Source organism: Lathamus discolor, chromosome 3, assembly GCF_037157495.1.
Source record: "Lathamus discolor isolate bLatDis1 chromosome 3, bLatDis1.hap1, whole genome shotgun sequence".
NCBI lineage: Eukaryota > Metazoa > Chordata > Aves > Psittaciformes > Psittacidae > Lathamus > Lathamus discolor.
In genome coordinates, this window is record NC_088886.1 from 119,175,939 (window position 1) to 119,203,066 (window position 27,128).

Sequence of the window (27,128 nt, forward strand, 5' to 3'; positions counted from 1 at the left end):
ACAGTTTGTATTGTATTATAAATTATACATTACACCTACATCAAATGAAAAAAACATAAAGTATTACTGTCCGTATCACATGAGCATTACTTTTGCATACTTGCATACTATTACAGTAATATGTTAAAGATGTATTATTTTTCACAAAAGGATGGAACTGGGCATTGAAGACATCTAAAAAGGACAACTGTATTTCAAAGAAATATCCATAACTTCTTTCTGGATTTTTTCTATTTCAGTAATAAATACTGCTGCAACAACTTTTAGAATTAGTTTTTTCTTTAATTCTTGATGTATCATAGATGTACTGTTCAATATTCTCTGTACCTTTTGCCAATGGGCTTCACTGACAGGTTTCTGTTCACTTCAGTTTCATTTGATTCAGTTCAATGATTTTCCTTAAAATTTGTAGAGAATACTTCTGTTCCCTGCAGTTTCCTAATATATTTTATAAACTTAGCCTTATATTAAATGAGAAACTAGGGTGTGATTAGAGTAGGATTGTAGTCTAGGTTGTACTTGTAAGGGTATAATAAATTACAGATACTACATATATGCAGAATATACTGCTGAATTCACTCCAGTCTGTCCACTGGCTTAAATCCATTCTTCAGCCAGCCAAAGATCCTGCTCATATTTTGATACTTCATCTGGACTGCTCTGTGCAGGAAATACTCTAGATGTCTCTGCTCCTCCTACCCAATATTTGAAATTGGCTCCATTTGAATCAATCAAAGTTTTATCCTAGACCTTACTAACACCAGTATTGACTTCTTGCAGACCCAAGTCTGTGCTAAGTAGCCATATTCAATTTATCTAAAAAAAACCCTGTGAAGTGGGGAAAATATACACAAAGAAAAATCGTTTAGTGTGTCATATAATAAAGTATTTCAGGTTTAATACTCTGAAGAGCAGAAAAGTGCTAATACGCATGGTATTGATGCCGTGTCTGAGAATTTTCTCATCTGGTCTACAGAGAAGTGAAACAACTGTTTCAGGAATACTGCATAGTATTTTAAATGAGGGCAAAGGGAGGAACATTCTAAGCTGAAATTGTGGAGAATTTCTATGAAAGGGTCCTAAATTTGTTTTGTTACCAAGTGTTTTCAGGAAACATTACAGATATTGAAGACCTCACCCGTCTTGAGTTTTGTCATCTAAAATCAGAATATAATGTAACATCTCCTAAAACCTTTAAGACAGAAGATTAATTAATGAGCAAACAGAAAATTTTCATTTATTAAGACTTTAGCATCTCCTGTTGCTTTGCTTAGTGCTTGAAACATTTGATAAAAATACTGACCTCATCCAGGCATTGTTAGGTGATGAAATATGACAAGATCACAACATAAACAGTCATCAGACTGGCATTTCGATTTTTATCTAACTAGCCATAAAAACAAGCAATCAAACTATGTAGCGATTTGTCTTCCTCTACTACAAGATTTCTGAGGATAAGCAGCACAGCATGCACAACATTGGACTTACCTGGAATTTGAATTCTTCCAAAAATTCTAACGACCCTTTATAACTGCACATGTAATGATCCACATCATCCATACATCTGGCTGCACTGTATTTTCAGTGTGCTTAAAGTACCATTTCATTTTCTATCTAAACCAAAATATTGTCTTGGATTGACAGCACTTTACTGATTCAGTCTTTGCTATCTGACGGTAATACCAAAAATGAGGAATGGCTTGCACTCTGACAGCATATCTCAGAATTCTTGACTCTTATCTCTCCGAGAGGTTGTTGAATGTTGAATGTAAAATGTTGAATGTTATCTCATACTTCAGTGATAATATTATCTGTAAGAGGAGTTAGTTAGGCAGACTTTGAAACACCCTGTGTATGAACAGCAGGTCATTTTTACTGAACTGCTCCCTGCGCAGTTCCCTAACTAATCCTTGGGCAGATCGCTGATTGAGAATACCAGTAGCTACCAAAGGGATAAAATTACTCTTGTATAATCCTACTGTGCATTTTTAATATAATGTGCTAATGCATCGTCCGGTGTTCCTGCAGAATTACAACACTTCTCCAAGTAGGCCTGGCTGGTATCTGATTGATTCTGGTCTGTGGGGATTGGCCCTGTTCAGTGTAATTTCCTGTCTTGTTTCTTTCTTGTCAGTTAGAGAGAGTTTGGGTCCGTGGAAATCAATAGGCTTGCTCCATGCAAAACGTGAGGTAGCGCTCTAGCACATTTCATTTGTGTCTGTAATTTATGAAAAATGCTTTTTTCCCCTCTGAACATGTCTATGCACCTTGGGTTTTTTAGCAGACTCCAAACTCAACTTAAACAAATACCCATTCAAACATGCCTCCCAAAGTATTTGTACGGAAGATGTAACTTACTGTGAAGATGCTGGAGACGCTTAACATCCACATACCCAGGATCTGCTACTTCAGACATTAATAGCACTTTAGTGTTGTGTAAATGGAGTCCTATTTGTCTCAGCAGAATCATTAAAGCTATGATTTCTCCTAAAATGGATGTTAACATCCTATTTAATTATAACAGATATTTAAGCATCTAACAATCTTTTTCCTTTAACCCTGTGAACTCGGGAAAGGCGGTAATTAATGGTGTACAGTAGGATAACTTTATAAGAAATATGTTTCTAATATTTCCCTCACTTATTACAGAAATTGAAGCAAACTGAAGAAACAGAAGATTCCCAGAATGGATTATCTAAAATTTCCCTGGAGTCTCTCAATAAATTTAACAGCAATAATGTACTTTTATTAGAAAAAGAGAAGAACTGTCTGAACAAGGTTGAAGGACAAAAGGAAGAAAATGGGAAGAAAGAAGAAGCTTCCTTAAATAGCTCGGGAAGGCACGATGTGGACAATTTAGAATCCTTGAGTGATTCTCTATATGATAGCTTCTCCTCTTGCACCAGCCAAGGCTCAAATGATGTCTAGAGACACTTCCCTGTGGGTTGTGGCTGCAGCACGTAACGCAGCTGAAGGCAAGTGGGGAGCGGAGGGTGGGGAGAAGAGTCAGCTGTTGAAGATTCTCCCTCCGAATCGCTGCGCTCTCGGCAGGGTGTTGCGACTTCCCACCACACAGCAATAAGAAAGGCAAGACAGCAGTCATCGTGGTGCACGAGACTCGACACTGAACACAGCAGTGACACAGAATAAAGTCTGAATTTTGCACTTTTGTGAATATTTGTACAGTTGTAAGTATTTTGGGAAAATATATTTGTAGGGGTAAATGACAGCAATAAATATTAAATCGGTGCTATGCTCCTGTAATGGCAGACTACTAACTTAAAGAAACTGATGTTAATATTAACAAGAAAAGTTGGTAGATTTTTTAAGAAAGATTTATAATTGTTCTAGTCTTTAAACTGTATGTAGAAACACTGCATTACCATAGACCTGAGTCTGCCAAATTGTCTGTAATGACCTTTCTTGGACTCCTTTTTACAAAATATGTTTTATTGTTTATTTTTAGTGCAATTCCATACAGGTGTTCTAGGGAAATGTGCATTCCGGTTATTACAATTTTACAACAGGTGTCTTATTTTGAGAGGATTTTGACTTCTGACGTGACAAGAAAATGAATAGATTAAAAGGCCTGATGCTGCTGGTATTGACTTCATCAATCATACACATAACTGAAAGACCAGGGTCAGACTAATTCACTGCTGACACACCGGGAGTCTTGTATGAAAGAGCTACATAAACCGCCCTTCGCTTCCGACTGCAACAGTTTCTCTGCTTCCACCTCCTGTGTACTCATCGCCCATCAAATGACGAATGTACCATACTGTGTGATGTTTTCTAGTCCCTGTTTGGTCGTAATTACATTGTATGTGTTAAAATTATTTTTAATATATGAAACCCAACTCCTGTTTGTGGCACACTTCAGAAAGATGTCGATGCTAACCCATACTAGTTTAAACATATCTAGGAGCAGGGGGATTGGCCTGTATCGGCTGCGTTTGGCTTTTTCTACAAAGGTTGTTTATATGTAAGGGAAAGTCTATTTCAAAGGTTCTGTGTATTTTTTCTAGATGTGAAGTATTTATAACTGCTTTTTGTACAGCAATCTGTAAACTAGACATATTTGGGATATTTCTAGACTCTACAGTTTCTTTAGCACATGCCTGTTATCTTTGAAGAGCTGTATGATCAGTGTTGATATTTTGTGCAATTTGTTGTATTTCAAGTCATTTCTGCCATAAACTTGCGTTGTCTTTTTCAACTTTTAAGAAATTTTGATCGGGGTGTCTTTCATAAATAAAATTTCTCTTGCATATGTGTGCCTGAAGAGCAGATTTTGGAAGGGGTTGGTGTGACTAGATGAAACACGATCTTTAAGGTCCTTTCCAACCCAAACCACTTCATGTTGCTGTGGTTAGGTGCAGGGGTATGTGCAGTCGGTACAGCTGAGAGGGGGTGCACTGGACGGGCATCAGCACCACAGTGAATCCGTACGGCACTGCGTGCAGACTGGTACCCCGTTCAGCTCAGCCAACCTCCCTGCTCCCAGACGACGTGCGTGCAGGTAGGATTCACTCGTGCGAATGAATTCAGAACTAAAAAGCAGTTTAATTCAGGCTCTTCACTGGCGGAACAGGCTGTGACACGAGGGCAGCGCGGTTAGCCGGCGAGGGGAGGCGAGGCCCCCCTCGGGATGGAGCAAAACGGGCCGGGACAGGCCGCTCCTGCACGGGTCCTGCACATGCCGGCCTGCCCCTGCGCTACCTCCCGTGCTGACCTCCCCTCAGCACGGGCGGCCTCAGCCGGGACCTGCCACCGCCCGCCGCCGCCTCATTGCGACCCGCCAACGGCTCCCCGCCGCTGGCGCCCGCCGCCGGAGAGGAGCCGACGCGCCCCGGTGCCAGCGGCCGCGGCGGCGCCCATGGGCAGCTTGAGGCGGGGAGCCGGTGCCGAGCGCCAGCCCGGGCGTATGTGCGCGGGGGAGGCAGCGGGGCTCGCACCCACACTACGCGGCCGGCGCGGCCGCCTCCATCTGCCTGCGGTTGAATCCCCTCTCGGGGGGCGGAAGGGAGAAAACGGCGCCGGTCGGAGCGAGGGTCGCGCGCTCCCTCAGCGCCTCCCGGGGACAGCAGGCTGCGCCTGCGGGCGGCAAGGGGCGCCCCGCGGCCGTGAGTCCCGCAGGGCTCCCTCCGGCCGCCACCTGCGTGCTTGGGGCGGCGGGGCGCCGCACGGGGCTGCGCCCGGGAGCTTCTCCGCCGCTGAACTTCGCCCGTCTCCGAGGCGCGCCCGGCGAGGCGAGGTGCGCGGCGGCTGTCGGGGATCCCCGCCCCGCTCCGCTGGCATCACATGGTGCTGGGGGAGGGGGGGGAGCCGCCCCCCGGCTCTCGCTTCTCGTACAGTTTCTTCCAGTCTCAGCGCTCAACTCCGGCGAGGCTGGAACGCGGCGCGGGGCTGAGCAGGGCGGGAGCCGGGCGGGCTCCGCCGCCTGCTCCCGGGGCGCCTTTCCGCAGCGGAGGCGGCGGGGAAGCGGCACAAGTGCGCGGCGCCTCCGCTGCCTCTCTCCTTCTGATGCCCCTTCGCGCCTGCACGCCAGCCCGGCGGCCGCAGCTCTGGGAGGATGCGGCTCTTCCTCCTTGCCGCAACTTTCTGGGGATTGTGCCTGGCTCCAGGTAAGGGGCTCCGCGCAGCTTCCCCTGGAGGCACCTGCGGCCAGCCCGCGCTGCCCGGCGCAGCGCCCGCTGGAAGGCTTCGTCCCCTCGACGGAACTGGCGCCGGGCGCTCAGCGGGAACGGGGCAGGGGAGCCCGGCGTCCTGCCCGCACCCCGTGGAGCTCCGTGCCGCGAGCGAGGGCACAGCCCGGCCCGGTGTCCCCGTCGCTGGCCACCCGCGGGGCGAGGCGGGGGTCTCTCGGCACGCAGCACCCGGTACCGCATTCCGCGGATGCCGCCTGCTGACCGCCGGTGCGGCGCACGCCTACCCCGGGCTGGCCGTCAGCCCCGGAGGGGAGCGGGATCGGTCCCGTCGCCGTCAGCTCCCGGCCGACGGGAGACGCGGGCGGGGGGTCCCATGCGCGGCGCAAGGCGCTGCTCCCCGACGGGGTTCTGGGAGTCGCCGCGCTGCGGCCTCAGCGGAGAGCTGAGAGGAATGGCTCCCGGAGAGCCGTACAGAGCACCTCGTTTGCATGATAAAGGAGGGAAGTGAAGGATGCTCCGCAGCTGTAATTGTGCATGGCAAAATAGTAATTAAATCATTTGTAATTAATTAGTAGCTAAGTAAACCCATCGGTACAGATAAGAGCCGAAGCACATCTATTAGCCGGGTTGCTGTCTCTCGAGCGCGGGCAGTTGGGCACCCGCCTCGCTGGGGGTGGCTGGGCAGGCGATGGGCAGCGGCTGCGCTGCGGGGACCCTGCCACTGCCCGTGCCCCGCCGCCTGCTGGCGGCAGCGCCCCAGCGCCGGTACCGCCGGGTGTCCCCCACGGAGCCCCTCGGAAGGGAGCCCGCTCCTAAACCCGGTGTCGAGCGCGTAAGGAGCAGCCTCAGCGGTGCGGACTACGCGTTTATCTTGAGTTGTGTGCGTGGAAGTCGCACTTCTGCTGGGCTGTTGGGTAGATAGGCATAGCGAAATGCGAAGACGGGAGGGTAAGGATTTGTGGCATGTGTTGATTTTTGTTTTGTTTTGTTGGGTTTTTTTTAATAGTATTATCCTAACCAAAGTCGATCTGTTCTAGGTTTGGGTTTGCAAATACAGTGCTACCAGTGTGAGGAGTTCCAGCTAAATAATGACTGCTCTGCTCCAGAGTTCATCGTGAATTGTACAGTGAATGTTCAAGATATGTGTCAGAAGGAAGTAATGGAAAAAAGCTTTGGTAAGGATTTAATAGTTATACCTTGTTTATGTTGGAGAGCAGTTGTGGCTTTTGGCTTCACCCATTCATAGTCTTCAGCTACAGAGAAATCTGGCATCCCTGCCTAAAGGGACCAGGTTCCATTTCTTATACTTCTAAGTGACTTTGCAACTCAATGAAGTTAATAATTTTCCTTTAAAACTGATGCAAACACTGAAGGATGCAAGCCAAATGTTGATAAAGCTGTTAATGCACAGTCTTATGGGTCTCAGATTTAGTTTCCCAGCACTGGGAAATTAATAACAACAAGTTAGTTTAATCTCATTACAGTTAATTACATGGGCTTTTTCCCCAGGAGATGGAACAGCATTAAATTAGTAATTCCCTCCTTTCTTTTATTTACTCTAGCAATTTATATACTCTGAAGGTTTATCTTAAGGGAAGGAAAGTGTAGTCATCTTAGCTTTTGTCCATAAAAGAAAACATCAAACAGAAGGGAGAGAGGGGAAAAGAGTTTGCTGAAGGAGGCACAAATGGTTATATTTGCCATACCAATTTTCTAAGTATAAGGGGGCTTTTCCCCTTACTATAATGAATATAAAAGTTAGCATAGTTGAAGATAAATGTGCTCAAGGGGAAGCTAGCTGTGATTCTGCATCTTGCCTCTATTGCCTTTTGATCAGTGTTATAAATTGCCTTTTTTTTTTTTAATTCAATGTCATGGAAGGCATTTGAGATTTAGAAGGAACAGTCTCATTTTTTAGCCCGCCACGTTGCTCTGTAGCCATCTATGTGAGTGGAAGACTACAGCTTGATCAGGGAATTCGGGGCTGGGAGACACAAAAGTGTGTTTGTGGGAGCTGGAGATGATGGAGCATCCTGCTCTTGCTGCAGACAGCCATTAAGATGCTTGGGTGTTAGAAAGGGCAAGCTAGCAGCAGCTCCCTTATGTCCCTCAGTGTGGATGTGACCTCTGTTCCAAATGTTTGGCAAAGGAGCAGAGGAAAGCCGGGGGCTTCAGAACCTTGATTTAAAGGGAAGCTGCTGTCTGGGACTGTGCATTTTACAAGTGAGGGCAATGCTGTAGAGCGTGGCGTTTACTGATCTGAAGGACTGTTCTGTTAACATAAATCACTCTGTAGTCTGTCCTTTCTCAGTGAGTCCTTCAGTACTAGCAGGATCCCCCTTTATCTAGCAAATGTGTGCAGCCACCCATCTTGAATGGTAACATTGGTTGTTTGCCTGAGGGGACTACTCATTAGTATTTTCAAAGTGCTTATCAATCAACTAGTTCCACTTGGGCTGATAGTATCAAAACATTGAGTTATGAATCACAGGTAAATAATCACAATTGTCGTTACCTGTCAAAAATAGCTGAACCACTGGCACTTTATTTCATCCTGGGTAGCACCATCCCTAGTGATTATATTTCTGTAAAACATATAGAAGCCTTCCAGTGTAGAGAGAAAAGCTCTATGTTTAAAGGAAGATCGGTCTCTTTCAAAATAGATACTATTGCAATATTTAATTTCAAGTTTACTTGGAAAGGGTGCTGGGGATGGGAGGTACTTATGGCTTACACAGTACTTTTAAAGTCCAAGCATCTCTCAGTGAATGTTTGAAGACATTGCTATCCGCATGCCACAGCTTTTAATAGGTTTCAGTGGAGGCTGTGGTGATTTGAAGGGCTGTAAGCATGGATGGTATGGAGACAGTTCTCACTGAAGTCTTAACATTGTTTGGTGTTTGCTGATTTGGGGAGTTTTTTGAGATATCTTTATTTCAGTACAACCTCAGGCTGTAGCAGCCTTCCAGAAACAGTCTGTGATCTGCTCTTCAGGTGAATGTTACAGAAGTGTTCTCGGGCCCTCGCAGGTTAAAGTGCAAGTCTCTGGATCAGTGGGCTTGCATGTATGTGTACACACACCCCCAGCTGTGTTCAGGGGCAGCCGCTCGTAGGCTGGGGTGAGGATGGGACAGTCAGACCTGTGTCTTGGCCCAGACTAGTAGGCAAGGCTGCATTCTGGCCAGGGTGACTGTTTCACACTGAAAATGTGAACTGGAACTGGTTTAGTAGGCTTTAGACATACACAAATGCATACCTTGTTCTTATTCCTATGAGTAAATTGGTTTGCAATACAGTAAATAAGGTGCTCTTAAAGGAAACTTCTGGGTGAGTTTTTTTCTGTGCAATTTTATTTTGTGTCTGAGCAGATCCTTGGATTTTCCCTTTAGGAGGTAACTAGCATGCTGTGCAATGGCAGGTACCACTGTTCTATTTTATGTAATTTCCTTCTATAAATGCAGTTCTTACTCATTTTAAGCTTAGAGATTGTGAATCTCAGCTAGTTAATGAATTTAATTTTTTTACCTAACTATTTCAATTTGAGTGAAATTTACATTGCAGTCTTGGTTTCCCTGTTGTTCTCAGTCAGTTATAGAGAGGATTGGTTGTAAAACAGATGATTCAGTTCACGATCCTTTATTGTTCGTTTTCCTAATTGATATTTAAATGTGTGTAATATAAATCTCTTTTTCCTCCCAAGGTTTATTTAATAATTCATTCTATTCCTATCAGTATATTTCATAACTTGATTCTTTTGGTTGTTGCTTATCATTGAAAGCTGAAATGTTTCAAATATTGATTTCAATTTATAATAGGCTTGCGTTTGAATTTTTAAACCAGAATATGGAAGACATGAATTTGCATTTATTTGACAGCACAGTCCCATAATTAAGACTTTTTCCTATTGACTAGATATAGTCAAATGAGTATAATTAAATTTTTGTAGACTAACCCATTTTAGTCCTTATAGCTGTGTCAGTGAGAAAAATGTTAGAAGTTCTCCGAAACATTGTTTAAAAGTTAAGGTGCAACATTTTGAGGTAAAGTTCATGGTCTGAGTTAGTAACCTCCTGATGTAGTCACCCTTTCTTTGCAGGATGTTAACCTGCACATTTGTTTTGCTGTCAAGGGTGTCACTGACTTAAATTCTGTGGTGTTTCTACGGTATAGTCCCCAGTGTGTAGGTTGTGTGTTTTTTAATAGAATCATAGAATGCGTTGGATTGGAAAGGACCTTAAGATCATCAAGTTCCAACCCTCTTCGATGGGCAGGCACGCCTCACACTAGATGGGTGTTGCCCAAGGCTCTGTACAACCTGGCCATTTTCCTTGCATCTTTGTTAGTTTTCACCAAGTTGTGGGATGACAGCTCTGTGGTTCAGCTTCATTTCTGCGTTAAAACTTTCTGTAAACAACGCTGCAGAGGGCTGCAACTCTGTGCAGCTTTTTTAATTTGTGTTGTAAAATAGTTCCTCATGTCTGATCACAGCTGAGTGATCCACTCCTCTTCGGCTGCTGTAACGTTAGGGTTAGTGCTTTAAATGTCACCGTGCACTCTCAGAACATTGTCTCAATTTCTGGAGAACCAATTCTAGAAGTACTTTTTGGCTTCAGATGAGAAATAACAGCAGCATAGGCATGTTCCTACCCCAGAGCTTAAAAAGTGGCTGTTGCTGTGACAGCTTCTGATGCGAGTAGCTAAGAAAGTAGGTATGATGTTTTGAATTAGATCAGCAGGCGTGTTATCTCAGCTGTTTGTAGCATCAGGTAGATGTTTGCTCCATTGCACAACCTAAAATGAATTGAGCAGCACTGATAAGTACACTCAATTCAATACATATGTATCTATCTGATTAAGTGATTATGTGGAACTAGTGTAACTCTGCCTCCCCTGCAAACATGCTCTTTGCTATGGCAGTTCACGTTTCAGCTGTACTTCAGGGATCTCTCAGTGCACAGAACTGAACACCTTGTCAATTAAGTGACATAGTATTTTTCTCATGTTAATCGAATAGTTTTAAAACTTACATTAGAACAAGTTTTACGCAGTTCCGTTAACACTCTGCTCCCATGGCAGATACAGAAAGACAAAGACAGTGTTTCACCTGGGATGCAAAATCTTGGCAGGGGAGGCAGGGTGAGGAAAGTGCTTTTCCCCTTTAGAGGAAACACTGGGGAGGGTGGGAAGTGGCACTGAAGACAACACGGAGTCATTTTTGTTCCACAGAAATTAACGTAGAGGATACATTTCTAGTGCATTCTTCAAATGGAGAAGCAGGTGTTTGAAAACTGTGCAAATGAAATGTTTGACAAAAGATCAAAGTTCTCGCTTACAGTAATTCCACTTGCGGATACTTTGTGGAAATACCCGTGGTAGATTCCCCTCTCCCACCTGCCTCCTCCTTCATATCTACAGACTTTTAACTTAGGAATGTCAGTGCTCCTTCATTTTTAGCATATATAGGGACAAAGAAATCCCACAGTATATTGGGATCAGATAAAACATCTTGATGATATGGAGATGAGTATGTAATATATATAGGCTTTTATACATGTATCATAGAAAACATACTGATAATTAAATTTGTCTTCTACTGAAGGCAAGAGCTATCTGAGTATAAAGGCTATTCTAAAACCTACTTAAGGCAAAATGAAACTTGCAATATGACTAGATCAGAAAGCAATAAAGCATGAAGGATGAGACAGCCCAGAAAGGTAGCCAGACTGAATTCCTCAGACTCTCTGTAAGGAAACCTGCCCATGTGCATGTTTTGAACAATATCCCTTGTGCTTTAATGTAGTTGTGAGCGTACGTGCATGAACCTTTACTTTCACAATTGGGGAAAAAAAAATCTGCAGTCGCAAGACTGATATTTTTAGATGTCTGCATCAAAATAAGACTATGAATTTTTCTTTGCAAGTCAGTTGGGAAACAACCTTATTATTTCTATTAATCTGCAATAAGAAACTCCTCTTACTTGTTTGGTTTACAACGGGCCCTTTGATGTATTTACATGATATATAATCCTGTAACCTAATTAAAGCAAAAGCAATGGTGATAACTTTGTACTTTAAAGTAGTGTATGGAACATCATAAACAGGATCATCATCTCCTTGTTGAATTTTAAGTTTGTTTATTTCTTTAAACTCTCCTCAGCCTTGGGTTTCCCTGTCATTTGTTTTATGAGGCAGACAAAAACACAGTTCAAGTTGTGTGTTGAGCTGACCTATGGTAAATTCTTTACCTGAGGTTACTTACTACTTTTATCTTGCTGTATTGCTGCCGTGATGAATTTGCTTCATGTATGGCTGTTAAGGATTACAGAAGCACATACTTTTCTCTGATCTCATGTATAGCATCCATTAGTACTAATACTAATTGCACACTTGTATCAAGGGGAAATTATACTCTGGTGTACATTTATTGACAAAATGATTAAAACAGCAAACATAGTTTAATGTCTTCAGAATCACTGTAGGCATTAAAATTTTATAGCAAATTGCTGCATCACCAGTATCCATTTAGAATCAGTAAGAAACATCCACTAAGCTGGTAGTAGATTTGTTTGTTTTTATTCTACACTCTTTTGGTCAAAGCATATCAACGTAACTCAAAAGAACTTCCGATGGTGTTTTAATCTAGGTAAAGCATAATATAATAAATCCTTACTGACAAGTTAATAAATAAGTAAGTGGCATGTGAGGGTTGTTGCCTGCACCATTGCCTCACACTACTAGGTGCCCAAAGAAATGAACACACAGTAACCAATATTGGAAACATGCAGTTCATTTTTGATGCTGAATAAAAGACTTTGAAGTAATGTTGTTAATTTGTGCTGTATGCAGAAAACTTGGAGCTGTGAGTGTATTACCATTTAGAAACACTTTTTCACAGGCCAAAGCTGTTTTCTTACTAATAAATTCATTCCAGTCTTTGGGCTTCTCAGAAAACTTGCAGCCATGTATGGAATGAACTGAACTAAAAGTGTGTCAGCTGAGGAGAAGTTACAGCCCTTACATAGTAAGTTGTTGTTCTGACTGTCTTTAAATATAGAAAAGCAGCAGTGGAGTTAACAGTGCAAGCAGTTCATGACTTGAAAGCCATGACCAAGATCCAAGTGCAGAGATTATGAAGGGCTCTATTATTTTAAGGAAGTTGTGGTATCTGGTCCAGTGAATTTCATTTTTCACAGGACACGGACAATAGCTTTTTATGTTACTTTACTTCTCAGACTTGTATAAAAGGTATACAAATGAATTTTGTGATGACACAGTGCCCATGGCCTGGTGTCTCTTACACCTCCTTCAAGAGCTTCCTATTGTATTTCACACACAAAAAAAGTCTATTTCCAAAACCTTGTTGCATGACCTTGTCATTGTTTAAGCCCAGCCGGTACCTCAGAACCACGTAGCACTCCCTTCCTTCCCTTCTTCCTCCCCCCACTCCTGAAGGGATGGAGAGGAGAATTGGAAGAATGTAACTCTCACAGACTGAGATAAGAACAGTCCAGTAACTAAGGTATAACACAAACCACTGCTGCTGCCACCAATGATAATAACGATAAGGGAAATAACAAGGGAAGAGAATACAGCTACTCACCACCTGCCGACCGATACCCAGGCTGACCCAAAGCAGCGATCTGGGTCTTCCACGTAACTGCCCCCAGTTTATACACTGGGCATGACGTGCTGTGGTATGGAATACCTCTTTGGCTAGTTTGGGTCAGGTGTCCTGTCTCTGCTTCCTCCCAGCTTCTCCTCCTCCCTGGCAGATCATGAGTCTCAGAGAGTCCTTGGTCAGAGTAAACATTACTGAGCAACAACTAAAAACATCGGTGTTATCAGCGTTGATCCCAGGCTGAAAGTCAAAACCACAGCACTGCACCAGCTACTGAGAAGGAGAAAAATGACTGCTACTGCTGAACCCAGGATTGACCTTAACTTACGTTAATTCGCAGTGACCTCATCAAAACATCAGCAACTGTGTTTTAATTAATCCAGACTGTTTTCATTTCCATTTTTCCTTTGTAGTCTAGTTGTTTTGGTTTTTTTTTTTTTTAAACGTACCATAACCCATTTTGCCAAAATTACCAATGAGTCTTTGGAAGCGATAATACAAAATCCAGGCAAATCCTGCTCTGAAACTGAACAGGCTGTAAAACTACAAGCGTGAAAATAGCTAAAGATCTAAAAGCTGAATGGATTTCAAAGGTGCTGGCATGCAAGTGTAAACCTGAGAGCCATTCCATTGAAACTGGTAGGGACATTAATGAGTGGGATGCAAAGCTATTCATGTGTAAAATTATTTATGGAACCTACTACAGGGATATAGCATTTTAGTGTTTGCAAAGGCACAAGGACTGTGCCTTCCCAGTTCATTTCATCAGACAAGGATTGTCAGGAAAAATGCTCGTACAGGATTCCAAAAATTAAGTTCACCTCTCTTGCTGGAAGATGAGGTATATTTAGGTCTTGATATTCCAAGGCCATTTAGCTCTTGATACCTTTGTATCAGAAAAACTCAGATGACAGAGTGCTTCGAGCCAGTTTTGTTTTAAAGATTGCTAGTGCTTGACCGTAAGTCCACATTAGTGAGCATAGAAATTAGTAAGAAGAGTAGAAAACAAAAGAATTAGTTATGCAGGTGAAAGTGAAGCCTTGACTTGTGGTTTGTAGCCTCCTGTGGCTTTAAAAAAAGTATTTCATAATACCACCGTTAGGAGCTGTACTTAACTTTATCAGCCTCTGCATTTTTAAGCAGTTTAAAGCCTTGCTTCTGCTACATGATACTGCAAGCATTGACAGAGACTACTTTGTGCTGTTATTTATGCTATTAACAATGCAGTTTTGAGTCATTTTCCCAGTACCAGAATTAGAAGGCATGACTTACAAAGGGCTTTCATCATAATCCAAACCCTTGTCCTCTGTCGGTCAACAATTGTCCACTTTTCTTCTGAGATGATTTAATTTCTGCAAGATGGCATGTCAGTCCATGTAAGCTGGGGTCAGAAGGAGAGTGGGGAGGCCAGTCTTTCGTTGTCAAAAGCCTCCTGTTATATTCTGCAAGAAAGTGCAACTTTTAGAAGTGCTGACTGTATGGAGGATTTGTGGTGATGCTGAATAAGTTTTCGTAGAAAATTATGATGAAAAGAGGCTAATTCAAACAGGTATGGTTTGGGGGGGGGGGGGATGTTTTATTTTGGTTTGTTTTTTTTTACAGTTGGGTACTCTGGAAGAGCCTAATGGCATGAATATGTTTTTATCTCTCCTACTGAATGCATCAAAGGGAGGGGTGGGGATGAAATAGCTGCAGTCCTAAAACACAGCATTAAAAATCTGGAAGTTTGTGACATAGTTTTGTAGTAGATTTCAAGTCTCTTGATTTCAGTGTCTTGTGTTTTTTCACCTGCAAAACACTGACCATGGCTGCTAACTGTATTTAATTAGCTCTTTGTAAGGTAGTGAGTAAATTGTATTATGAAACTTCTGATAAGGTTCAAATTATTTAAATCTCTTGTTTAAATAAAAAAGAGAAGGAGGATAGGAAAGGTTAGTGTAAAATGAAACATGGAGGGTATGGTTAGATGTAGTTATACTTTACACTGGCTTTAACTGTAGTTTTTAACAGTTTTTACAATCACAGATGAAGGGATTTGTGTTGGGGAAGCTTGATTCATATTTGAAACCAATAAATACATGATCTAACTAAAACAACCACTGGGGAAGCACAGTTTCAGAAGAATGATTGCTTTTCAGTATTCAGTCACCTTCTAGGATATATAGGACCTTTTCAGATAAAATATTTACAATCACTTTGTCTAGAAAACAGAGCAAATCTCAATAGGACCTTTTTCAGTCTCTGACTGTAAGATGTGTGTGAACAGGTACTAGCTAAGGAATAGACAATTACCACAACAAAACCACTGAAGCCATAAAAAGATGGGCACAAAACTCATATAAACTAAAAATCATAATTTAGAAACCTATTTGTGTGTAGTCTGAACCCAATTTTGAACATTACTGATATACTAAAATCCAGAAATGGTCACATGTGTATATTTTATATTTCTCAGAAATTGATATTAAATGTTTACATGTTGTTCTTGCACTAGTAGAAGTTCTCATTTTAGATTTCAGCAGACATCACAAAATAACTCCTCCTGGGTACTAAATTTCACTCAAGAGGAGGGTAAGCAAGTGACAGTTTAGGACAAGAAATAAAGGATGAATTATATAGTTGAAATCACAAAGCAAGCATGGATAGGCAGACAAGACATCAAGTCTAAGCACAACAAGAAGGAAAACTTGCAGGTTCACCGAGACCAGAAAGTTGAAAGTTTCAGTGAAATAAGAGAATTGGAGCAATTCAGAATACTAAAACAAAGTGTGAGTATTAGTGCATCAACACAGTTATTGGGCTTATCTTTATGGAGGGACTCTTCATTAGGGACTGTAGCGATAGGACAAGGGGAAACGAGTTAAAACTTAAACAAGGGAAGTTTAGATTGGATATAAGGAGGAAGTTCTTTACTGTAAAGTTGGTGAGGCACTGAAATGAGTTGTCCAGAGAAGCTGTGAATGCTCCATCCCTAGTGGTGTTCAAGGCCAGCTTGGGCAGAGCCTTGGGTGACATGGTTTAGTGTGAGGTGTCCCTGCCCATGGCAGGGGGGTTGGAACTTGATGATCTTAAGGTCCTTTCCAACTCTAAATATTCTATTATTCTAAGAGAATGCTTAACTCTAGAGCTAGGTCAACCTTTGCAGGCTTCCCAGGGATTGTGCGTGCCACAATGTGAATTTTCTACTGTTGCCCAGTTTTCTTGGCCTTTTGCTTGGAGACGATGGGCAAGCTTAAGCACCAAATCTAAAAGTGTTGAGTAGAGAAACTCTGCTGCCGCTGCAACAGCACACCTCAAAACTTATCTTGATCTGTCTGCTAGCTTTCTGCGTTACTTAAGATACAAAACTTTTCTATGTACCTGAAGCTAAGGCTGTGTGTACGCCTGTAACTCCTTGCCTAGTCTTGAAAAGGTGGTTTTGTGACTACTCAAGGATGCCTCATTCCTGGGCCCTAGTTGGGCACAGGCAGTTGTTTAATAATCTAAAAGATTGGATGGAGCACATCATACACTTCAGAGTATGTGCAGAATCTTTTGCTAAAGCAGTATTTGTGGGATGAGTTGCAGAAGAAAAATTTGGCTTTATGCATGCCTATGACATTGGATATGTACACAACACTGTAAGCAAAAGCTTTCTTGAAAAATGAAGAGTGTCGTTCTAGCCTATGGAATAGAGCACATGGCCTGGAAAAGTTAGTGTTGGACAAAGCAACATCGTCTACTTGACTAGAGTCAAACTTTCAGCTAAGAGTTCATGGCCATGGGGCCGTAAACTGTGCCAGGGTGAAGTAGATGGCGCGATTTCCTGCTGAGGTGTGCCACTGCAGATGGCAGTTTCACAGTAGTTGAGTCATAGGGTGGGAAGGTTACTGGTTTTCTTTAGAAATTAGGTCACTGATCTCTGGTGGTATTCTGCTTGCCAATTCTGGCTTCAGAGATTCTGTGTATTTTGCTGGAGGACAGTCTGGAGAGTACAGGTGCAAACTAAAGTTCCACACTGCTTGGATTACGGTTGGCTCTTAAGTTGGAGAGTCATGCTTACGTTTGCTCTGTTTTGTCTGTACCTGCTGTAACAGAAGAATTGAAGGTGCCTAATAAGATCCTTTTTGAGCAGTAAGAGAAAAAACTTGGATCTTCTGGTGCCTTCTGCATACACACAGTGTAAGAAGCAGGTGTGATGTCACCTTTTCTGGTTGTCCTAGTAACAAGTTAAGCTGTTATTCAATAGAACATGTACTGGGCTCTGCAGACTTGGTAGGTGGAAGAACTCTCACTTTTGAATTTGAATAAATTGTAGCAAGAATTGTTTGTTGCTATCTGAATTGAATGCATCTGCATGTGACCAAAACAGTGCCAGGCTGCAGATCCACAGGACTAGACTGCAGTGAAGGAGGGGGGGGCTTGAGCTTGGCAGTTGTGGGGAGGGGGTGTGTAGAACAGATGTACGTGAGAAAATCAGTATCACAAGCAGGAACTATAGAAAAGGCTTGAGATTTACACCATCTCTTCATTGCATAGTGTAAGGCAGAAATCCTGCAGAAATAGTAGTTTGGGCCTTAACACTGTCTACATATATGATCATGTGTGGGGCAGAGAGAGGTGTAACAATGGGCAAGTTGCTCAGACTTGGAGTAAATTTTCAATGCCTGATGTAAGCCCAAAGCTTAATTTTTTTAAAGCAGTTGTAGTAGGTGTATGTAGAAGGAGAGGGTGTGGAATACTACTGCATTATCAAACTAGCCTTGTGTGTTCCCCTCTCTTAAAAGTACTTTTACTTGAGCTATATCCTCAGCCAATCCTACAAACCTTAAAGCCAAAATGAAGGACAATCAATTGGCCAGTAGTAGTAGTAGTAGTAAAACATCATAGTACGTACACATATGCATAATTCACACTGCTGTTGGGGGGCTGCTGAATCCATGAAAAAGGACAAATTATTTGGTACTTATCCATCAAGAGATCAGGCAGTAAATATACTAATTGTATATTAGTAAATATACTAATTGAGCACTAGTGTGAACTGTTGAGGGTAGGTCACTGGGAATGACCCCATCCCAGTAAAAGCAGAGTGTAAAACGTGTAGTCCCCTTGCCCAGCCAGCAATGCAGAACAATCTGAGGTAGCATAAAACTCCCAGAAAGGTTTGCAATAATATTTCCAGGTGATGTGTTAATGAATGTATCAAGCTGATTGCTCAAGCAAGAATATCCAGTAATTAGCAGTTATGTCTGTGGTATGAGTCTTATGAGGCAGATAGATAACCACGTCAAAGAACTGTCTGCTGGTGGCAAATGGTTCAGGAAGATCTCAGAAATAGTTTCAGAGCTGGCTTAATGGTACAATAAGCCACTGCAAGAGAGGAGTTGAAGAAAAAATCTCTGGGGATAATCAGGAAAGGATGTTGTTGTCCCATCTAAACTCAGTGGGTGAACTAGGGTACATTAACCTGTCTGCTGGAGCAAGGACAGTAGTATCCCTGGCATCATACCAGGGAAGTCAGTTGTACTAATTTGTTTCCTACCGCAAACTGGAATTAGAATATGATAGAAAAAAAGGTTTAAGAGCAGTTTTCCTGCCTTTCTTTAATTCATACTATTCAAAGCGTCATTGCTTTTTTACACTCACGGTTAAAAAATAAGAGAAGTCATGGCCAAAGCATTTTTTAAATGTCACTCCTGTAGTGCTAACATTCTTCATTTTTCCATCGATCTTTATGCCTGTTTTCATTGTATCTTGCTATAAGGATGCTGCAAATTTAAAGAAAAGCACAGCTTTTCTATGGTGATCGAGTTTTGTTCATAGCTGATGCTTCGTAAAAAGCACAGTTACTGTATGATAGCAGCTGATTTGCGAGCTCGAAAGAATCTTATTGGTACTTAAGAAAAAAGCTTGGATGTGAAGGGCATGTCTTCAGGCAAGTAAGTATTGAAAAGCTGACAGAAGTGCTGACTTTTTTAATTATGTAAAGAATCTTGTTGCAATTCCGATTCCTAGAGCTGGGAAAGGGAATAAACAATCGTTTGGGAGTGGAATTGCCTGCTGTAAGACATATTTACAGAAGAGCCACTGGAGAGTTGTTACAGTGGGATTTTTACTCCTACTTAGATTCTTGTCTGTATTTAGGTGTGAACATGGTCCAGTGGTGCAGGAAACTTTGAGTTGTAAAATTTCAATCTGCGCTGGATTACTGTGTTTTGCCTTCAAAAGGAGCTCCGGATCGTTCTGTGGAATTTATCCTGGACAACAGAGCTGTTGTAAACACATGCAGTTAAGCTGCAGGACTTGATTTTCTTTTTTCGCAGAGGTTTATTCTAGAGTTGCCTGGTGAAACCCATGCCTCAGAGGGCATTATCTAATTGTTCACAGCACCGAACCATTCTAGTCTCCTTGTCTAAAAGGGAAAAGTGCAAAGTATATGATATTTCAGGGACCTAAACTAGTAAATCACTTGATAGCTTGAATTGAGAACAGGGCTTTGTGGGAATCCTGTGAAAAGGAAATGGCAGGAAGAGAGTGATCTATAAAACAACAGGAATAGGAAATTGCCAATGTCAAAAGCTTTTTAGAGGCTTGGTCTTGGGGAAAGTCGATTCACTGCTGTTCACATGGAAGACAGGAGCGGCTGAGTTTGTGCGGTGGTAGGTACAGGGAAGGAATGCCAGATGAGGAGATGCAGGATTAGAGATGTGAGAACAATCTCTGTGCATAGTTCCATTCCATACAGGATTCCTATCTCAAGAGGGAAGGGGAATGAAAAAAAGTAATCATAGCTATGGGAGGAGTCACAAGTGCCTCAGCTCCTGAAGACTGGAGGAGGAATACAGACAAAGCGCCAGGTCTTTGTGTGAAGCACCAGCTGAGATTTCAGTGTTGAAAACCAATTGGTGGCAGCATGGTTGAGGCTCATTGACAGAAATGGTTTGCCAACAGTGACACAGCTCCCTTCTTTCTGCAAACTGTAGTAAAAAAAGATTGTACCTCTCAATCTGTGTGCCTTTGTTGTTACAGCTAGAACAGCCTCTAGCTCCTCTTCCTTCTTGAGAAAAGGCTCTACCTGCTGCGTTGATTGATTGAAGTTCACTGGAGACAGAGAAAGATTTAACACTGACTTGAGGGCTTCTCTTCGTAAGTTTAACTAGATAGATAGACTTGAAACATGATTCAGAGTTTAGATTTGCAGAGGGAGAACAGAAATCAGGAAAACCCCTGCATTGTTGGGATGGCAGCAATGTGGTGACAGTATAAAAGAATTGCTTTAATTAAAATTCTCTGAAGACAGGAAATCCTTCTTCCTGAGCATAACCCAAACAAACCGTGTTTTGCTGCTACACACAGCACTCAGTAGCACAGTGGCAGTTGCTACTTCAGAGACCTCTACTGGACTGTGCAGTGCGGTAGTGCTTATTTCTGAAGTCCCCAGGGACTGAACCAGTATCTCTAGTTACTGTGAGTTCAGTACCTACAGGTCATATTTCTGCTTCACTCCTGCTAAAAAATGTCCCAGTCATTGTGCATTTAAAAACATTCTGGAACCATGCTACGAGATGCAGAGGCACCAGTCTCCAAGGGAATCCTGTTCGATGCTCTTCAGATGAATTAAGAGAATGGTTTGGGTTAGAAAGGACCTTACAGATCATCTAGTTCCAACCCGTCCTGCCAGAGGCAGGGTCACCTTCTACTAGACCAGGTTGCCTAAAGCCCCATCCAGCCTGCCCTTGAGCACTACCAGGGATGGAGTACCCACAGCTTCTCTGGGAAACCAGTTCCAGTGCCTCATCACCCTCACAGGTAGTAGGAAGAAGTTCTTTACTAATTCAAATCTCCCCTCCTTCAGTTCAGAGCCATTCACTCTTGTCCTATCCCTCCATGTCCTTGTAAAAAGTCTCTCTCTAGCTTTCTTGTCAGCTCTTTTAGGTACTGGAAGCTCCTCTATGGTATCCCTGGAGCTTTCTCTTCTCCAGGCTGAACAACCCCAACTCTCTCACCCTGTCTTCACAGCAGAGGTGCTCCAGCTCTCTGATCATCTTCATGGCCTCCTTTTGACTTGGTCCAACAGGTCCATGTCCTTCTTATGTTGGGGGCCCCAGAGCTGGACACAGAACTGCAGGTGCGATTTCATGAAAACAGAGTAGAGGGGGACAGTCACCTCCCTTGACCTGCTGGCCACGCTCCTTTTGATGCAGCCAACCAGCATTTGGTTGGCTTTCTCTGCTGCAAACACACACTGCTGGGTCATGTTGACCTTGTTGTTCAGCACCCCCAAGTTGTCTCATCAGAGCTGCTCTCGATCCAGTCTCCACGCAGCCTGTATTTGTGCTTGGGACTGCCCTGACCCAGGTGTAAAGACCTTGTACTTGGCTTTATTGACCTTCATGAGGTTTGCATGGGCCCACCTCTTGAGCCTGTGAAGGTCCCTCTGGACTGCATCCCTTCCGTCCTGCAGGTCGACTGCACCAAGGTTTGATGTCATTGGCAAGCTTGCTGAGGGTGCACTGTCCATGTCACTGACAAAGATGTTAAACAGTGGCAGTCCCAGTATCAACCCCTGAGAACACCACTCATCACTGGTCTCCTCTTGGACATTGAGCTGTTGGCCTCAATTCTTTGTGACCATACAGCCAATTCCTTATCCACCGAGTGGTCCATCTGTCAAATCCATGTCTCTCCAATTCAGAGGTAAGGATGATATGTGGGAACAGTGTCAAAAGCTTTGCACAAGTCCTGGTAGATGATGATAGTTGTTCTTCCCTTAGCTACCAGTGCTGTAACCCCATCGCAGAAGGCCACCAAATTCATCAGGCACTGTTTGCCCTTAGTGAAGCCATGTTGGCTGTCACCAACCACCTCCTTACGTCCATATACCTTACCATAGTTTCCAGCAGGATCTGCTCTATGGTCTTACCGGGCACAAAGGTGAGACTGACTGGCCTGTAGTTCCTTGGGTCTTTTTTTTCCCTTTTTAAAACTGTGGGTTATATTTCCCCTTTTCCAGTCAGTGGGAGCTTCACTGGACTGCCACAGCTTCTCAGGCATGATGGATAATGGCTTAGGGACATCATCCACCAGAAAAAAAAACTTTTGAGAATTGCGAATTCAAAAGAAATAGTGATTTTATTATCCTTAGAAATATTTACCTCTTTTTGTAACCACAAGGCAATATCAGCAAACCTCCATTATCTATTTATGTGTTATGTATATGTCTTTCCAACACACAATTTCTACTGTATCACTTGCAGGAAAATGTTAGAGCAATGAGATGTGGAACTGCCACAGCCATTTTCCAGTGTCAGGGGAAAATGCAACTACGTATTTTAAAACCTGTATGAACCATTTTAAAATAACAGCTATGTGCACCAGAATGTACTTTTTCAGGTAAAAACAATTTGATAGAATATAAATTTAATTAGATTATGAATTAAAATTAGATTAATTTAAATTACATTTTAAAGGGTAGACTTTCAACTCAAAAAAGCCATTTCTGTACAAAGGGAAATTTTTGTTGTTGAGGGTATTAAGCTTCAAAGACAGCAAGAACTGAGATTACCTCGAAAAGTATTTCTAGGTTTTCTTTAAAAGAATAAAAGGGGGTGAGGGTGTGAAGTTTTGCTGAGAGTCATTCTCCTTTTACTCTTGGTTACTTGTCTGTGCAAGGCAAAGGAACAAGAAAAGGAAAAAAAATGCTCAAAAGACAAGTTAACAGCATAGAAAACTGTAATTAGACACCTTAAACAACTCACATGTATTCAGCAACAGGAACAAAAGCCATTTTGAAACTAACTGCATTTCAGTTACAGCTATTCCAGCAGTTTATTCCAAAAGATGTGAATTCCGGTTATAAGAATGCATCATTTGAGTCTAATAGTTTTGGTTCCAACCGGAATCAAATAAAAGGAAAATCCGAAGCAGAGTGGCTGTGCTTCTCCTGCAGTGCAGAGCCATTAGCCGTGTCACAGCTGAGGGCTCTGGCTCAAATCACCAGCATGGCTTTAGAAATGTAAACAGGTTTTGCAACAGTTTTCAAGCATGAATCATGTTGTAAAGCAAAACCGTGCTCATATCAAACTAAGTAACCTTTACTCTGTGTCACAGGAATCATGTATCGCAAATCCTGCGCCTCTTCAGCAGCGTGTCTGATAGCCTCTGCTGGGTACCAGTCCTTTTGTTCTCCGGGGAAGGTGAACTCTGTTTGTATCAGCTGCTGTAACACTCCACTCTGCAATGGACCCCGGCCGAAGAAGAGGGGGAATTCTGGCGTGGTGCCGAGGGCACACATAATAACCACTGTTCTGCTTCTTACATTGGCTTTGTGCGTTTTGTATTGCTAAACTTCAAGCAAGTATTTTCTTGCCTTGACAAAGTTCATTCTGTCTCCTTTCTTCAAAGACGCTGCAATTACTTTCTGTTTGTTTCCAAATCCCTGTCAACAAAGAGAGAAATTCAGTGGTTGTGGGGAGAAAGGGGCTGATATTTTCGGCAGCTAATGAATTCAGTTAGCAGATTGAATTTCCAGGGTGCACTTAAAAATCCCATCAGCAGGATACAGAACTCTGCTTTTGTTGCATAACTGGAAACAAATCCACCTATGTTATTCCTTTTAAGATGTAGTTAATTCCTTGGTCATTTTGATTTCCATGTTTTTAAGTTCGTTGCTAATCATTAACTTTGCCTTACAAAGTCATACTTGATGTTCACAAAGGCCGTTTGGTGCTTCTGGGCTGGGCTCTGAGCTAGTCTCTAGGGGCACTACTTCCAAGCTGGACTGCTGTGGTTCGGGTCCTGGTTCCTGTAGGCTGCAGTCAGGCTTGGTCTCATTCTGAAAAGTACTTAAGAAGACTTTGTTATTGCTCCTCATAGAAGAATTGCGCCTAGAAGACATGAAGAGCAGTGGGCGCAGAGACCGGCTGCTCCTTGCTCTAGAGCTCTGGTTTGCTCTGAGAAACTTCTCCTTGTTGACATGCTGTATGGTCAGGCGGCAGCGAAGGACCTGCAGGAACACACTGCGGAACTGCTGGGAAGAGATGTTGTACAGGAGAGGGTTCACCACTGAGCTGAGGTAGAAGAAGATGTCAGCAATGGGAAGAAGAGTGATGTATGCTCTAAAGTAGGGGACGGTCCAGTCCTGCTTTGGTTTAGCAGCAGCCATGATCCTTCTAACCTGGTTTGGCATCCAGCATACGGCCAGAGTTGCAATAATCAGTCCTGCGAAGAGAAAGAGGAAGAGGTGTGCATATATGGAAAGAAAAAACCATAGAACACTAAGTATCAGTTCTGCGCTTGCTCGTTAGGAAATGGTACCAATTTCTCAATGTTTCGCTTGACAGCTTTTTCTACCAGTAGCATTTTTTTGTTTGTTGTTTTTAATAACTGTTACAAGGTCACTGCAGCACATGCTCTGACAGAAGAGTGCATACTGCTTGGCTGGTATTTCTTTGTACCTATGGCCATTTATTAGTGTTCTTTCACCGATACCTGTATCTTCAAAAAGAATGCATTTTTATTTTAGTTTGTGTTCTTACATTTCTTTTGTCTTTCCCTTTACTTTGAAAAACAAACAAAATAAATAGAAGCTATAGCCATATTAGATCAGGCAATACCCAGAAGAGATCAGATTCTTGTTTGTACTTTGGAAGAAAAAAAAAAAAAAAGAAAATGTATGCATAATAATATATTTCCTGTTATTTTTGGTAAATTTCCTCTTACAGAAGATATTTTTAAGCAAAATATGTATGGATCTTTTTATGGTAATTAAGATATGTTGGGCTTTCTTAAAATCAAATTCCAGTGGAATTAAATTATGAATGTAAATGAGAAAAACCCAAGCCTAGTCATGAGAGTGTAAGCAGTTTCAGATTATAAATTATGCTTTAAAATGTGGTATCTGACCATTCTGTATTTATATGTAAGTATAAATACATGTTGCTGCATCACTAATGGCATTAAAAAGGGGGTGACTAGATGTCTGAAAACTCTGCCTCTGTGGACTGGCTTTCACTAGGGCTCGGTGGTGGTGCTGTCTTCAGAAGAGCAGCCCTGAAGTAAGGTGTGGGTGACCTTGAGCAGGCTCTGTTCCCAGGCAGGAGACAAAGCAGGGGAAGGTACTCCAGTCCGCACTGGTATCCACTGCTTCTGGTGCATGTAAGCACTGGAAATCCTGACATCTTGCATAAAATAACAGGTAACAAAACAATTCCTCTCAGTGCTCCCCCACCAAGCATTACTTCTGAAATACCTTACACCACCAGATTACTGTTCCCACTTTGTTTTTCTCTTTGCAGGAAACGTGCCTTATATGAACACTGGGAGGGAGCAGAAATTGCAGGTTGGCTTCCCTACTGCAGAGGCGCAAAGTAGTAGAGAGTATCCTGATGGTGCACCATTGTCATTTCCAGTAGGCTTTGGTGGTATTGTTAATCTCCAACATCTAACTTCTTCTCCCAACAGAAGCACAGAAACACTTAATTCCTACCTATCTAGACTGTCAGGTTGCCTCCATCAAAGAGCTTGCTGTAGAATTGCACCATTGAACAGATCACTTTAGGAATACAATTTTGAAATAGTGCATGCTGATCTTCCAAGCCAGGAACATTATACTTCACAAGTGGGAAGACATGAACATAATGGGGAAGGGAGGCAGAAAAGAGAAGAAAGATTTTCCCTAACTTCAAAACTGCCAGGGCTTAAACAGGTATGTCCAAGTTCTCTCCTCCACCACCCCTGAGCAAAGAAAAGGTATGAAATGTCTTCTTTTTAATTAATTTTGTTAATGAAAGGTATAATTAACAAATGTATGATCTCACTGAATAAGCTACCAAATAAAAGTTGTCTTTTTGATCATCTGCTTCTGTAATCACTTCATGTCACAATAATTTTGGTAGGATGGGAAGTAGCATATCTTAGACTTACAGCATGAGGTAAGAGCCCTGGAAGGCTGTTCGCAGTAAGCAACTGGCAAATGTGTCTCCCTTTGGCATTTTCTGTTCCTTAACTACCATAACTCACCTTTGTTTCTATTCTCATTCCACTCCCATACAATCTCAGGCCCCTTTGCTTCCCTGCCCTACTCTTCTCTGCCTTCTTGCCTCACTTGTCAGTGCCTGTTGTGTCTCTGTCAAAAGCTGATCTGAATTTTATATTAGTCCTGCAAATTTCCTAGCCTTCAGTGCTTGTTTTTTAATCTGCTGTCAGCATAACCAATACGCGGATAGCAGTCCTGGTACAGACCAATAGAAAATAAGGAGCCCCAAGCTGTGACTTGTGGCAGGCCTTATTGAAAAGGCAGGAAAATGATGGTACTGGTTTGCTGTGGCTTTTTCTCCTGTGCAACTGAAACATAAAGCCCATAAACTGAGGTCTGCAGGATTCTTGGCAAATTTTACCAGATGATTTCTTTCAAGGGAAAAGAAAATAAGCTCTACAGTGTAACTTTTGGGTTCTTAGTAAGGAACAGGACACTTCATCACACTGTTTAATAGTTTTCTAAATTATGAATACTGCTGTGAAAAACCAAAAGCAAACAATGTATGCATTCAGTTTTAAACCTCAGATGTAGTGCTTCAAGATGGCTGACTTTTTGCTTGTATCTGAATTCTTTGCCATTGACTTTTCTGTCTAGTTCAGACTGCCAAAATTCTTAAGATTTCCCCTTACCTTCTTCAGTCACTTTTGTTCTGGGGAACTGTGTATTTGTTGTGTGAACAGAGAGTGAAAAATGAGCTGCTTGTGCCCGTTTGCAGTGCAGTGAGGTGAGTCTTCTGGGGGGTGGGAGAAGGCGGCAGCAAAACTTTGTTGTTTTCCAGGGATGAGTAATTGTTCATTTTTATGCTTGAAAAAAAATGCTTATGGATTCAAGGGAGATGCACC

The 27,128-nt window shown here is 42.5% G+C and overlaps 3 protein-coding genes across 6 annotated transcripts in view; 2 read left to right on the forward strand and 1 right to left on the reverse strand.

Annotated features, from left to right (window-relative positions):
* Window positions 1-4,258, forward strand: part of NCKAP5 (NCK associated protein 5) — a 405,798-nt gene extending 401,540 nt beyond the window's left edge. For both annotated transcript variants that reach the window (XM_065671334.1, XM_065671333.1), the window contains one exon: window positions 2,650-4,258. In XM_065671334.1, the coding sequence (XP_065527406.1) occupies window positions 2,650-2,928 (279 nt within the window). In that variant the 3' untranslated portion in view covers window positions 2,929-4,258. The remainder of the gene's footprint in view (window positions 1-2,649) is intronic.
* A 1,016-nt stretch (window positions 4,259-5,274) lies between these two features.
* Window positions 5,275-26,071, forward strand: LYPD1 (LY6/PLAUR domain containing 1). Of its 2 annotated transcripts, XR_010610840.1 has the most exons (4): window positions 5,275-5,627; window positions 6,689-6,826; window positions 23,358-24,559; window positions 25,264-26,071. XR_010610840.1 is itself a non-coding variant. In XM_065671337.1 (3 exons), the coding sequence occupies exons 1-3, from the start codon at window positions 5,576-5,578 to the stop codon at window positions 23,591-23,593; spliced, it is 426 nt and encodes a 141-aa protein (XP_065527409.1). In that variant the 5' UTR covers window positions 5,275-5,575; the 3' UTR covers window positions 23,594-26,071. The 2 variants fall into 2 exon arrangements, 1 of the variants encoding a protein (XP_065527409.1); XM_065671337.1 differs by having other exon boundaries at window positions 23,358-26,071.
* GPR39 (G protein-coupled receptor 39) overlaps window positions 22,651-27,128 on the reverse strand; it is an 88,073-nt gene continuing 83,595 nt past the window's right edge. For both annotated transcript variants that reach the window (XM_065671336.1, XM_065671335.1), the window contains one exon: window positions 22,651-24,467. In XM_065671336.1, the coding sequence (XP_065527408.1) occupies window positions 23,944-24,467 (524 nt within the window). In that variant the 3' untranslated portion in view covers window positions 22,651-23,943. The remainder of the gene's footprint in view (window positions 24,468-27,128) is intronic.

Bases quoted from the DNA above. Each gene is read 5' to 3' on its own strand.
- LYPD1 (XM_065671337.1), top strand. From the start codon at position 5,576: ATGCGGCTCTTCCTCCTTGCCGCAACTTTCTGGGGATTGTGCCTGGCT. The intron at 5,628-6,688 runs GTAAGGGGCTCC...GATCTGTTCTAG, and splicing joins GGGATTGTGCCTGGCTCCAG to GTTTGGGTTTGCAAATACAG. The intron at 6,827-23,357 runs GTAAGGATTTAA...TCTGTGTCACAG, and splicing joins AGTAATGGAAAAAAGCTTTG to GAATCATGTATCGCAAATCC.